Below are 15,491 nucleotides of genomic sequence, written 5' to 3'. Positions count from 1 at the left end.
TATTTATTAGGTATTAAATACACGCACTGATCTATTTTTAACCTTCCAACGCAGCTGTCTTTTCAAATATCGTCTGCGTTGCTAAGGCAACATGAAGCAAATCTAATTACAATTCTAAATAAAAAAAACTAAATAAATAACTATGAAATCCGTAACAATATATGAATTAAGTAATAATTAATAATAAAGCAAAGTGCATGCATCAATATATCGTACAAAACTATGATTGGAAAACTGAGACCATGAGTTCGGCCACATTCGGCTATCGGAGGATGCGTACATGTTCTGAGTGCACGTGTCCCCCAAAAGCCGAAGGTAGCTGAACGCAAGCTACTCACACGCATTTGTAATTTAAGTAGTGTGTGTGTCAGCTCGCTGTGAGTAATCTAGCAACACTGAATAAATTATCGTCAATTACTTAGCAGTAAACATTTAATTTTTTTCTTCGTCGATATGTTATTTTATTATTATATATTATTATTTGCCGATATATTGGCCGGGCCGCAAAAATATTTGTTGTGGGCCGCGAGTTTGACATACTTGCACTAGGGTATTCAGAAAATAGAGCAAAGATATTAAGAAAGGTAAGACTAATTTAATGGCCGACTTTTCTGAGAAAGAGAAAATAACACCTTTATAAGAGAGAGAAATACTTGTAAGTGTTTAAGAATATATTTTATTTTTACAGTATCTTCAACTTTACTTGCATGCTTTAGTTTAGTAACAATACATGAATCGTATATTATTACTAATGTAAGTTTTCATAACGCAGGTTAACATTTTTATTTGTTGTTGATATAATAATGAAGTTAAATATCCTATAAATTAGATCCTTTTAAACACAGTATTAGAGCGAAAAGGTTCCAATAGTAATATTATTTTATTATATTCTACTTTACATTCTGCACTAATTAAAAGTATTACGTGACCACATTAGCCGCCCAGACGGTAAGTGGTTAGTGAAACTGACTGCCGTAATGAAGGGCTCGAGTTCGTTTTCTCGAGAAGGCATGAATGTTTTTAAATGTATAGTACCTGTAAGGCATGGGGGCATCCAAATATACGGAGAGTCGAAAGCCCTTTCAAGAGGTTGCTGGTAAGGAAAGAGGGGTGGGAGATCCCCGGACCCATCCTCTGGGGAGCTCTCTATCAAAATTGGGGCGGGACTGAGCAAAATCGGACTGCACCCGTATAGTGCTGAAGATTCTTGCCAACGACAGACGTAATCTTGCACGCCTTGCTATGATAAAATTGGTGGCCTTGTTCTAATTCAGACAAATGAGATTAATCATAACAGCACATGACCAGATTTCATAGTCATGCAAGTATACTAGTGACTATGTGAATAAAATTAGAAAATTTTATCACCGTTGTAGGATCCATCTCTTCTATCATATAAAAACGTTACAAGTTGTGAGGTTTTTACTGTTTTTCATAAGGGTCAGCTGAGTTAAAATGACTTGTTTTTCTCCATGTGATAGACAAACCGTCCTAACGTCAATACAGTATTACAAGAAAATTTAAAATGTGATTTGAATTAACAGCCTGTGCATTAAATGCATAAAAATCATTGAAATATTCAAGAGTGTAATTCATTAGAGGGATAATTTTTACACACGCGAATAATGATAACGATAATTAATAAAATAAATAAATGAAAACAAAGCAAAAGAAAATATGAGAGGATTCATATTTTAACAGTCACCCATAAAAAGGCTCTTTTAAAGTTTAATACGGTTTATCAATAGAAATTTATTAACAGAGGGAGGTCTACGTGTTGAATAGTGAAACATTTTATAATATACTAAATGAATATGAGTAGACTAAGATGGGAACATTATATATCATTAAATATAAAATTATATATATCTAAATATTTAATCTTCTATAGCTTCTGTATATTTTAAAAGTGAAAAAATACATAATATAACTTTATAAAAGTATTTAATGTTTCTACTTAAATATAGCAGGAATTAAATGAATTTTGATTTAAATCAATCAGGTTAAAAAGTAAAAGAAAAATGGTATTCTTAAGAACAGCATCCATTACTTTTAAGAAGCTTAGTTTGTTAACCAATAAGTTACAGATTCAATACGAAGGATAAATACCTTACATTTTGCCGAATGGCAACAGACTCGAATGAAAATTGAAGCAATGCAAAATCATACTTCGAGACTAATAGCAGTTTTAAGCTGATTATATTTTGAAGACAATAATAATAATAATAATAATGCATTAACTGAATGCTTAGAGGCAATTGTAAGGCTACTATTGTACCTATTTTTGATAAAGATTAGATTAACTAACTTAAGCAAGACTATTTGCTTAAGAAAAATGGTTCTTGTGTTGGTGAGAATTACCAGAAACTGAAACTGAGAGGCAAGAAATTACGAGAAAACGATACTAATCAGCTGGTCAAATGCAGGATTATTGCAAACTTCCGGAAGAAGAAGGGAAAAAAAAAGGAAAAAAGAAAAATATCTGCGAAGTTTAATAAGATTAGCTCTTGTAATTTTTGCTAACAGAGCTTCTTAGAAATCACGGCTCTACAGAGGTCGGCCGCCATTATTCGGCCCATATTGAAAAAAATTATTCTCTATTATGCTCCAGCTGAAACCTCTTTAAATGCTGTGCACTGTGCCACTGTACAGTTCGAAACTTCTGACACAACTAAAGCAACATCTGTCGATAAAAAAATTTAACTGTTCTTCCAATAAAATCTTTCATTATTAATTAATGCCCGTATGGTTTACTGTCTGTACTTTTCAGATTATTGAATTTTTACTTTTTTTTGCGTGTTATTTTTGGATCACCTTGCATTTTTATCGTATTTCATTAGTTCATACGAGTAATTCTGCATAAAACAGATTTAAGATTCACATAATATATAAAGACATAACCAAAAATTAAATTAAGAAACATAATTACGTGTAATTCGTATCTGCGGCATTAAAACGAAGCGCTTCAATATTTTCTTTTTCTAGTTTAAATGTAGAAAGAATCAACACTTACAACTGTAAGTTGCATAATCTTTCATTGAGACTAAATAATAATAATCTTTCAAAGAGCAGTTCTTTCTGAAAAATCCTAAGTTACAAAATTTATCGAAATTACAGAATAATTAGTTTTATCTTTTGCTAATACGCATTTCCTTTAGTAAATTCCTATTAAATACCTCAATGAATGAGATCTTTTAATTTTTTGCTGTTAATATGGAGTTTTAAGTCATAGCTCTGTTGCAGTATTTACAGTTAATAACGAGGTTCTACCTCATATCCTTGTTGCTTTGATTTTATATAGATAAAAACAATTTATACAATTCATGAAGAATTTGATTTAATAATATTTAAGTTATTACTTTAATTTGGGATTTATCATTGAGTTTTGAAAACATTTTTGGTTAATGTTATTCCGAGTTGAACACATAGGAACTGGTGATGTTTTCTTTTACATCTAAAGATTTTCTGGAGGGATATTTAATGATAAATTTATAAATTCCCCACCCTGAGTAAAGTCGCCATTTGAGCAATTTTAGAACGAATTTGACATAAATAAACAAAAGAATGTTTAAACGTTCTAGGTGAACTCCTCAGCACTGACTTCTTATTTTTGAACTATTCCGTTGTCTGCTTCGAGATGGAGTACCTAAATAATAGTCACGCTGAGGATTAAGCTTTTGCATTTTACAAAAAACGAATATATTCATTCTTCATTTAAAATAAGTAATTTTTTTTATTTGTGGAATTAGCATTTTTATTTGGAAAAATAAAAAGTATTTTTGACATTAAAAGGTAAAAACTGCCAAACATTGCATTTATATGAAGGGGCAGAAGAAAAATGAATATTAGAATATTAGATAAAAGCACATATTTTAAAAATATTTCGAAAGCAAAGATTCCATTTTCCCGGCGGATTCAATCGATATATCGTAAAAGTCTTATGTTAACATTAAACAAGACCCCGCCCCCCCCCAAAAAAGATTTAAATCTTGAAAAAAGTAGAGATCGTCTAGTTTATTGTCTTTTGTCTAAAACTGTGGCTCAATGCAGAGCGCAATATGCAGTTCTCTGTGAAAAACATTTAGCAAGACGCAAACATAATTACTTCATGATTATTTATGAAGTATTTATATGCACAACCACGAGAAAAAGAAATTGATGAGGAAATCTTGCTACGTCATACAATAGGGACTTAATATTAAGAAAAACATTATATCAGCTCCTTGCCTTCTGATAATTATCTTAAATTTACTAATAATTAAGCTTAATTTAAAAACTGAAAGTAAGGGGGATACGATTTAAGTTTAAGAATACGTATTTTTTTATTCTAAAAATCTGAATTATACAACACAGAATCGTTCTAAACGTATGTAGAACCACCTCCATATTAACTGTACCAAAAATGTAAACGGAGGGGAAACATCACCCATATAAGCGGACTCACAACGTTTCGTTCAAATACATGAATAACTGGCCCATGTGGATTGAATACACGAAATGCATCCCGTTTCCGAATGTCAGCATGAATGGGTATTCTCTGACAATAACAGCAGTGAAAAGTTCTCCCAAAGAATGGAATTCCCAAAGGTCATAAATTCAAATTCCTATTGTAACCCGTATTATGACATTTTGGCCCTCAGGTTGAAACCACTGAACCATGACCTCAAGGGTAATAGTCCCTTTTTTACCTCTATTATTAATCTTATATTTCGAAACAATAGAAAAATGCGTAACAGTAATTCAAGTTGCAATGACGCACACTCGCGTTTTCTAGGAAAAGAGCTTTAATGGAAGCAGAAATTTTTGTGTGACCGGGCACGAAAGGAAAAGTATTTCATTTTTTCACTATCTGTTATATGGAAGATACGAAAAAGGAAATTTAGAGCAATAATGGAGGTCTAATAATACAAATGCAACATATTTACATCAATCCTGTGACTTCAGGACAATTTATCGCATTAATTTTAAGGCTTTATAACTTTAAGCGTTAATATAAAAGGCTTATTTCTTGTAATGAAGTATCACTCATTACGCAGACTAACCGGTGACCAAAGGGTTAGAAATACTGAACACTGAAGTTTCCTTCTGGCTTCCATCCCTAATGGATTCATATGTATTTACTTGTTTTAGCAGCGATGGAAGTACAAGTTATTATATCTTTGTCCCGCAGTGGACCCAAGTGGTAAAATTATAGTAATGCAAACCGATACAACAGAAAAGACGCAATTAAGCTGTACATCATACATCAAATTGTCTGAACGACCTTAAAATCCAGAGCGATTCAGTTTCAGTTCATACATTACTATAATAGTAGCAGGAATTTTAAATGCTAAAGAAGTCTTTTTGAAAACGTGCAAACCGCCATCATTTTTAATTCACTTAATCTCTTCGGTATTTGCCAAATTATTATTTTTATACGCCATATTAATGCCGTTTAAATAAACGGAACAGTTCCATAATTATCTCAGTATATGAAACTATATCATAATATCCTATTTACGTGAAAAAACCATTAGGCCAGTATGATTCATGGTGCAGCAGCGTCGTGGATCGAATCGTAGATGAGACATTGATATCTTGATGCTAGAATTTTTGTAAAGTGAAAGCATTTAAAATCCGTTTGGTAGCAATGTAAGATACAGATATGAAATCCAAAGATACCGTTCTCAAGGTATTTTCGATCAAAATTGGGAATGGAGTTTGGCACATTCGTATTGGTATCCCTGGCTCTCATGGCATTTGACTAACGATGCTCACAAATGATCTCATACGTAATTACTCCATAGCTGTGTTCTTGTAGCTTAATTCCTGTAATCAGATAAGGTAGCGATGGCAAAAAAGTAGCAACGAATCTGTGATTCCCGGTAGTAACAGTCATTTCTTTCTCCACATTTGAAAGGATATTCAATTCTAATTCTTTCGTTTATTTGCATTAAACTTACCTATATGAGATTCGATGAACTTTGCCCGTAGTTTCTTACTGAGACTTATCCATTCTGGCTGGGGCTCCTTTCTAATCCTAGATTTCTTACTTTTCGGCCTTCCAATCTTTTCGATGATTCTGATATCTCCGTTTGGTTCAACGATATCTGCATTTCGCACCGCTTCGACACATGCCGGAATAGGGTATTCTAAAAAATTTTAATAAAAATAAAATCCAGTGTAAATGAACATACTAGAAATTACAATCGTATCGAAAATTAAAATTTCAATTTTTTTTAATAATAGCAGCAAAGGAACGCCGCGGTGCAATGAAATGAAGCTCAGTTTAAATAAGCTAGATTTTTCACATAGTGAAGGAAAGGGCTTTAAGTGTTCCATAAAACATAAAATTTGGATAGAGGCACCTCAAACTCACACCCAGTGTGTTATTTAAATGCTAAAAACCTGTTATTATAATTGACTGTTTTCCCGTGAATGCATTTCGATGAATTTCAGCGATGTACTTAATATCAGTCAGTCTATTTAAAAAAAAAAAAAACGTGTTTACTTCAAAATGAAAATTATAGGTTTCAGTATGCATAAAATCAAAAGAATTTGCTTTGTAACATACACAGGAAATGCGAGCAACTTGTATATAATTTCGTAAAGAAGCTACTTGAATAGGCAGTATTTCTCCGGATCTAGCATTATGCCATCGCAATCTTCTAAGGCTCTCTGCCAATGAAAAGGGCAGAGGAAGAAGAAAGTGAAGTGCATTTTAAAGGAAACTGAATCATAATATTATATACGAAGCTTCATGCATTATCATGAACAACTCATGCAGCAAATTCGTTCCATCGCAGTGAACTGAAACACGAGCGAACTACCATCATTTTGCTACTTCAACTACTCAGCAACTGGTGAGCAGCAACGGAAAGATAAGTAGCTTCAGCATTAAAATTTAATTTATATCGACTTTTGCTCCTAATTTGCAAGTTCAATTAAATTAAAATTTCAAACTGCCTTCTTCAGACTTCTGGGCAATTGATAGATATCAAGTTATTTTTCACTCTCTAAGATGCTAAATGTCTTTTATTGGAGAAATATGAGGAATTTTGATAATGAAATGTCACGGTTCTATTATATTTTCAAAACATATAGTTCTGGTCCATTCACTGTTCGATTTGTTAAGTTTATAATTTAACATATTAACTGAACAAACATAAAGGAATTTTTGCTCTCAATGTGAAATACAGAACTATCTTCTTATAAAGTCTCATAAGGAAAATAATTCGTACACTTCTGTTATCGGGAACGGATTCAGAAATGTGCATATGGATGCATGTGTTTATGTATGCATGCATGTATGCGTTTGTATACGCACACACGTATATGCACATCCATACATACATACGTTCATACATACATATATTTCTGAATACGATCCTGATAACAGAAAAGTACCAAATAATCTCCTACCAACGGTGACCTTCATGGTCTTTGATTTCATGAAAGAAAATTTATCTTCTTATTCCATGAACAAACGTCTATATTATTATGATTATGGAAAATATAAACACACACCAAATATCAAAGAAGTTCATAAACTCTCAATAAACGAATTTAATTGTTAGGACATAATGTAAAAAATACAAAATTTATCTAAGTTTTGATGAAATAAAGTAAGAAGCCTGAACTAAAACGTACTGTAAACAAGTACTAAGCATACTATATAGCAAGTTATTAGTAAGATAATCTAATTAATATATGAACATTAAGAACAAAATAAACGCGTGCCTTCAACAAACATAACAGATATCATGATACGTACTTATAATACAAAAAAAATAATTTTTTCGGTACAATGTAATCCCCGATTTATCTAGTTTGCTTTGATTCCATATAAAGTAGATAAATCGAGGATTAAGAGGATAAATCGAGGATTAAGAGGATAAATCGAGAGCCTTAAAATATTTTAGATTTCTTCCTCATATCGATTTTAATACTAAATTATACTTATAATACTGATGATAGCGAACATATGTTATAATCAGTGTCTTCCTCTACAATGACAGAAATTCCATTAATATAAACATGATGAAATGAGATCAAATAAAATCTGCAGCTGCTTGTAAAATATCTCATAAACGAGCGTTTCCTTAATATAATTTCATATGAGATTTCTTAACGCATCAAAGGAAAAATTTGCGCCAAGGCTGTATTATATATACGATGTAAACCTCGAAGTTTTTATTTCAGATTGATGCCTTACATGAATGTGAAGATCTCGTAACAATGAATATGACTATATCTGTTATTGACTTTAAGCAATTATTCAGTCGCAAAGATAACGAATGACGGGCTAATTTTTAAATTACTTTCATAAAGTTTGCGGTATTTTATGGCTTTATATATAATGAGAATTATATTATTCACCAATGGCTGGATTTAGTAAACGTATATTATGCCATTTACATATATCTACATCATTCAGTCATACATGCCAATCAGAAGAATTTAATTCATATGTAACAGCCGATCTGCTTTAATTTACATTGATAACACGTGTTTATTAATATCTGTTCATCTGACTGGAAAAACATGTCCACACTTTTTCTGATCTTTTCATTATCACCCTGCAACGCAAATGCATGTCTTATAATCAACTTGTAAATCCTTGCTGTTTGACATCACAAAAAAAAAAGTTAAAAAAAAATACTAACCTATATGCTCTTCGATAAATTTTGTGCGTAACTTCCGACTCAGAGGAATCCAGGGTGGTTCTTCACTTGGCTTTTCCAATACAGATGCCTCAATTACCACTTTCTTTTCTTCACGGAATTGTTGTGGTTGGAATGTTTGTGTTGGCTTTGGAGGACTGTTCACTTGTTCTATTCCATTCGTAGAAGGACTATGTTTTGGTGTCGCTCCATTCGATTCCTCGTAGTTATAGGAATCGACAGAATGATTTTCTGTAAAAGAACGCTACGTTTATAATCGTTTATTAAAAAGCTTTATGTAAAACTTGAGTACTATAAAAACACTGCTTACTGAAAGCATGTTAAAATTATTCGAAATAGTTTTTGTTACAGAAAACGCACTTGAAAAAATTAATACAAGTATCTAGGATTAGATTAAAATTAAAATGTCATATAATCTTACAGAGTAAGTAATTTTTATTAATATACTAGCTGAAATGAACGCAGCTCGGGCTTTACTGCATAGTGAAGAGGTTTGATTTAGGACCAAGGCGTTTGGTTACGGAGTACCTTTGCAGAATAATTGTAGTTACCTCCACATCATCGTTAATGAAAATTGAAATAATTGAGAGAGAAACATTCTCTAAAGGTGAAAGGAAGAGCTGTTAAGCTGAAGTCAAAAAGTCGCTAAGGAGTCTTGATTTAGGAGGATGGAGGTGCTTTTTTTTTCTAAATATTCACAAAAGCTCATAGATTTCACATTTAAATTCTACTGTTAAATTCACCTAATAATTTATAAATTACGAAACATTAGAAATACGTTATTAATATTCTCATGCAGTTTTATTACTTTAGAATTCTAATCTAAAAACAACACGAAAAATTCATTAAACTAGCAATATTTTTAATCTGTAATTTATGCGGATAAGGCTATTTGTCAGTATGACAGTTTACCAGTGTTTTCTAGAACAAGAATTCTGTAAGATCTCATGATTAACACCTCTTGTTTGAAAAAAAGCATATTCGTCAACACTTTTTGTAAGAATATGCATAGAAATGCTTGTTACTTAATCTGTTAAAATAAGACATGTCTTTTTAAACGGATATTGTATTTTAATTAAGTTTAAATGCAAACACTTCGTTTTTCACTTTTTGTAACTCTCCTGAATATGATGTCCAATTTTAAAACTAAATATCTCGTAAGCTTTCGTACATCATTTTTTATTGCGTGCTTTATAATGAGAATAATTTTTTTAAGTATGTATATAAGGTACGGGAAAGAATATAAAAAATTAGATTTCGTAATTTTTGCAAAATTAATTATTTTAAATTTTAAAATATCAGTGCATCAGTATATGTGTCATTTAAAACATTTTTGCAATTTGAAAAAGTGTCTACAATCAATGGTTTTGAAAATAAAGGCCGGATAAGGAATTTAGTAGGTATGTTTTATATATATGAACGGTGGGAGCTGAACGCCTGTGTGTTGAAAGGGCGCGTGCTTGAATTAAACTCCAGTTAGTTAAAGGGCTCAATATGTGAGTCTCAGTGCGCTAAGAGGAAATTTTAGAGTGTATATTTTCAGGAGAGCAACATCTGTTTTTTTGACCTTAGCTATGCATAATGAGTGATGCACTGCTATGATCGCAAGTCTCTCAAGGCAAATACTGTTAGTCGTTCAAAATATCGAATTAAGCGACTTGGGAAATTTAATTGTAGAACTGTTGGTTGCTAGCTCGGTTTTTAAGTCATCAGAACACAGCACAGAATGTTTCTTCTTCTGTAAATGCATTCTAAAATGCTGATCGCTTTGATTCTATGTCTATCATCTTGCGTTATTTAGCCAATTAAGAAAGGACTTCCGAGATTTATTTCAAATTTTTAATTATTCTCCAGATGGACAATACTTGTTTGTAACTGAAGTAAGATATTAGTAAGTTTGCTTGCCTACAATAGTCAATAAAATTAAACTTGGCTAAAATAACAAGCATTGCATATTCCATGTACAAACATTGATTTTGCACGCGCAGTAAGGTCTCAACTTACGAACCATTTAACATGCAAAATTTTCGAGATACGAACTTCTACTTTTTGTAGTATAAAGTGTAATTTAATTATTATGTCTGATGTGGGAATAATGATTTGCAATTTTCAATTAATATGTCAAACGATAAACTTTATAGAGCTATTTTTAGTTTTTTATTTTACTAAGTGTATTTCTTCTTTTTTTCCTCCTAATTAAATAGCTACAGTTCAAAAATTTAATTTGAATTTTTGTTAATAAAATCGTATTTCTAATTCTTAGCTCTTACAAGAAGTTTTTTTCTATGTTAAAACTATTAAATTAACGCTAAGGAAAATATTTCTATTCTAACACTTAATCCAGCCAAGAAAAACTATAGCCCGACTGTGTCCAAAGAACTGCATTCATAGAACTTGAAAGCGAGACTACTACAGATACTATTGTTCCTTGGGAATGACCATGTATTTAAAAGATGATAAAGAGGTTATAGAGAAAGAGGGATATAATGTTGAGCTGCAAATCAGTAGCTACAAGAGTTAAGAAAGGAACAGGAAAGAGAAAAGAATGAAGAAGAAAACCAAATGTCATCAAAGAATGAAGACGATAACAGTTGATAGTTGACGGGAAATTATCATTCTGCAGGAGGTTAGGTGGTACTGCCTCGCGTTCCCGTATATCTAGCACTAGGAGATACATCAAATAACGTTGGAATATATTGTTGCCGGTGTAGCTCAGGATTTCATTTATGATCTATATGATTTGCATAATTATTACATAATTTCAGATATTCAAATTTACAGCGAAACTTACAAAGTACACATTACAAATATGCTTTACAGTCGCAACACTTTACAAACTTTACTGAATTTTACAAATATTACAGGAAATTCAATACAGGTGTTGTACATAATGTTCAATTTCTAGGAAAAAACTGAATAGTAGTAAACTGATTACAGATGTAGTACAGAAGATTAAACTTCTAGAAACACACTAAAGAAGATAACAACAAAAAGGAAGAATTTAAAACAAGTGACGTGAAGAAAATCTTATAACGCTGGAGCAAATTAGAAAAACTGTTTATCTTGTAGCATTCAGACCAAGCCGTTGTTTATAAACGCCACCAATATCTTCAGCGGCAGTTCCAATAAGTAGCATTTTCTCCCTCATTTCCACATGCCTTTATCATATCATATTGTTGTAACTGGAAGCATATACGACGAGCATTCGGGAGGTCCATTGTTCGAATCCCGGCAAGAGCAATGCCAAATTCTTCAGTTTTTTGTCATTTAAAAATCTATAGTGGCACCTGAACTGAAAAAAAGGTGGTGGACGATAATTCGTCACAACCAAAATTTGCGAATAAGTCCCCTAATCCCCAGTCGCCCTTTGAAAGGGGTAGCATATAAGGTATTTTTTTCCTCCTTTCTTCCTGGTTTAATTGGAAGCATTCTCGACGCGTATTTTAGAGGTCCAGGTTTCGAGTTTCTGCGAGGGAACTGGACATTTTTCACGTCTCCTGCTTCAACAAAACCTAATGACTCTACAAAGGTATTAAGTGAATGAAAAACTGTCATCACCGAATAGTTTTATAAGGGACTAATAGAAGCATTTGATGAAAGCAAAACCAGTCACAAGATAACTAACTCTTTCTCAATTTTAATGACTTTTATACAAAGCGTGTAAAATCAAAGATTTTATAAATAAAACTAGTAATTTCTACATATTTGTATGCTTTTTTTTTTTTTTACTTTCTTCCAAAATTTCTAAATCTGAGATAAGATTTTCAAAAATAAAATTAGAGACTGGCTTTCGAGATATGAATCGCGGAAGGGATTAAATTAGTGCCTTTGTATTTTTACCAAACTCTAAAGCGCATTTCTATTACATTAAAGTCTTTATTCCAAGTTAGCTTCAAACAGGTCTTTAATTTCAATTTTGACGAGCTCTTCCGTGCACTAGTTATAAATATATGGTATGTAGTGCATACAGCCCGTAAGTTGGAAGAAACAGAAGCGAAATTGTACATTTAAATCAGATTAAACACATATTTTAGGAACTGATTGTTTAGAAATAAAACAAACTGCAGAACTTTATATCTCCTATGCTTTGTTATTTTCCTCACGAATTTTCCAAAAGAGATCACTATTTTCATGAAAATCCGTCCTAACTGTATTATTATACTATGAATTCCCACTTGAGAGAATTCAGAGATACGCTTCTGAGTTTTAGGGAAGGGGGAGGGTGGCAAGGTAAGCAAAAGAAAAGCTTGATGAGCCATTCATTTTATATTCTCAAAATTCGCTGAATTTATAAGAAATTATTAAACAGTGTTTTCAGACATAACAATGGTTACTGCCCCCCCCCAAAAAAAAGAGGGAGGGAAAAAGAAATAGATATCGTCCAAAAACTTAATAAAACGTACCTATATGACCTTCTACAAACTTGGCACAGAGTTTTCTGCTAAGACTTATCCATTCGGGTTCTGGTTCAAGAATTTTTCTCTCACAGCCAAATTTTCCATGTTCTCTGACGTATTTTGGGCTGTTTTCCGCTTTCCGATGATACAACATTGTTTCATCCAAGTTAGCATCTGAAACAAAGAGACAATTAATCATAAGATTTGTTTAAGTAATCAGAGAGATTCTCCATTTACGACACGAACAGCATTATGGATGCAATCGCAAGTGTTACTTAACCCAGTGTTAAGAAATACTTGCGGCTGCAAACATCTGCGTGTTCAAGATTAGCATAAACGATGCTTTTGCAACAATGAAAACTCAAGCGTTTTTTTTAATAGATACTTTATAAATTATATATTACTTCCATAGAATTATAAGGCATTTTCCCTCCTTCAAGCATACCTTCATGGTATAACTATAGTTGCTCATTTTGACAATAATAATGTAAGAAATGGCAACTAATGATTGTATGAATTTGCATATAAGTGAATCTTTTATTAAAATATTTTTGTAATAACAAAAGATATTCTTAATATAACAAGCATATTCTTAATACTACAAATATTCTGATTCTTTAGATCATTCCGATTTAATGCTTCAGAGAAATCGTAAACTAACGTGCTTGCTATTTCAAATATGCAGAGTCATTAAAAAATTTAAGAAGGAATTTCTTTATGATGCTAAAATGTTATCCATATATGTGCATCATATGAAATATTCTGAATTCTGACTCCAACTTTTCTGAAATATAAAGAAACGTGAACTCTTACACAGTGGACAGAGAGATTTTAGATCTTTCTCCTATACGTCAGAGATTGAAAAAAGAAGTTTTTTTCCTTTTTCTCAATTCTGTTTGATATAAAAATTTGAAGTGCATTGTCTCAGCAAATTCAGTGAGAAAAAACGCGGTTTTTTTTGTCGTATCGGTGAAGAAATCTAATGCTTCACAAAATCGCTGCATTTCATTGCAAATTAATATGCTGATTTCAGTAACATTGTAAGTTATTACTTACAATGTTACTGAAATCAGCATATTTTACTTTGTCTACTAAATTGTAGATAAGTGAAGATTCATGTGAAACGAAATTAATGTTTATATTTTCGTGTAGTTTTATAAATTATTTTTATATTATCTCAAAGCATAGTGCTCCGTCCAAAGTAAATGCTATCATATTTTCTTCTCAGTTTGCTAATTAAATATATTTCATCAATCTGCTACTCACTCCGCTAACCAGACAAAAATGCTGTTGCAGACCGTAGGAGGTACAGTAGAAATCAATTAGATTTATTAATTTTAGGAAAAGTATTTATTTCGAAAATTACGAAAATAAGACACGAGTGAAAGAGTGAACCATGTCTCGCTCAGAGAATGTTGACCACTGACCGTGGCTTTGAAACAGGCACACAACCAGTTAGTTTTTACCTTAATATGGGAGAGCTCCAGACCGTTGGCTTTGTAAGCGCAAAGCGAAACCGTAATTGGCGAGAACAACGGCGTGTTAAACATCATATGAAATGACAGTTACTCAAAACTCATTGCATTGAATTCGACACAGCTTAGCACTCTGAATATACATTTTTCATTCGATTTACGAGCGCAAATTAATGTTTTCAGCAGAATAAAGTGTAAAAACATTTTTACTTTACAAGGTTTATTTTAGTTAAGAGGTTTTGTTTATGTTCAGATCTGTCACATACTCACTCCTGTTCTTTCGTCTGCTTCTGAATGCGTAAATAAGAGGAATTTTAAACAAGAGAAACAATCTACGTTATAGAGTGTAAAGTTTGGCATCGCCAACGACCTTAAAGAAACTACTCTAGTAGTACTCGACGCGCGTTAATAGTTCTCTAAGCTAGTGAGTTTTGCTGTTGCATACTAAGCATAGTTCTGAAAATCTACTGAGCCAAATGTAAGTAATTATCTGACAATTATAAATAACTAGCATTCAGTGTTATCTGTTATTTTCGGGAAAAGTAAATCTCTGTCCTGAAATGTTTCGCTTTTCTTATTATTCGGAAGTAAATATATATTTTTAAATGTAACAAACCATCAGAGTATATTTGTATGCAAATACAAAATCTATCTTGGCAGTTTCTGTCTTGGAGATATACTTTATATATCTATATACATTGAAAGATAATACTAATTCAATTTTGCAATGCACTAAGTGAATTAATCATAAAAATGGTAGTAGGTTATAAAAATATTACACTTTATGCTAAGTGAATTTTTGTAATAATAATAGGAATGTCCTTATTGCTAACTAAGATGCAGAAAAGGAACGTTGCCTTTTGGTTAGCAATATAGCTCCAATTTTATGGTATGAACTCGGAAAAATGGCGATTATCTGAGCTTATAGCAAAACAATTTTACATTGTTTTTGTAAA

At 31.9% G+C, this 15,491-nt stretch overlaps 1 protein-coding gene across 3 annotated transcripts in view; it reads right to left on the bottom strand.

Annotated features, from left to right (window-relative positions):
• Nucleotides 1-15,491, bottom strand: part of LOC118192931 (uncharacterized) — a 125,515-nt gene that overhangs the window by 22,175 nt on the left and 87,849 nt on the right. For all 3 annotated transcript variants that reach the window (XM_085817371.1, XM_085817369.1, XM_085817372.1), the window contains 3 exons: nt 13,067-13,234; nt 8,646-8,894; nt 5,943-6,131 (listed from right to left, as the gene is read on the bottom strand). In XM_085817371.1, the coding sequence (XP_085673497.1) occupies nt 5,943-6,131; nt 8,646-8,894; nt 13,067-13,234 (606 nt within the window). The remainder of the gene's footprint in view (nt 1-5,942; nt 6,132-8,645; nt 8,895-13,066; nt 13,235-15,491) is intronic.

Source organism: Stegodyphus dumicola, chromosome 5 (genome assembly GCF_044657685.1).
Source record: "Stegodyphus dumicola isolate Sdum_Otavi_A_Nest chromosome 5, ASM4465768v1".
NCBI lineage: Eukaryota > Metazoa > Arthropoda > Arachnida > Araneae > Eresidae > Stegodyphus > Stegodyphus dumicola.
Note: the sequence above shows the minus strand (reverse complement) of the source record. Positions and strands in the feature narration are given on the sequence as shown.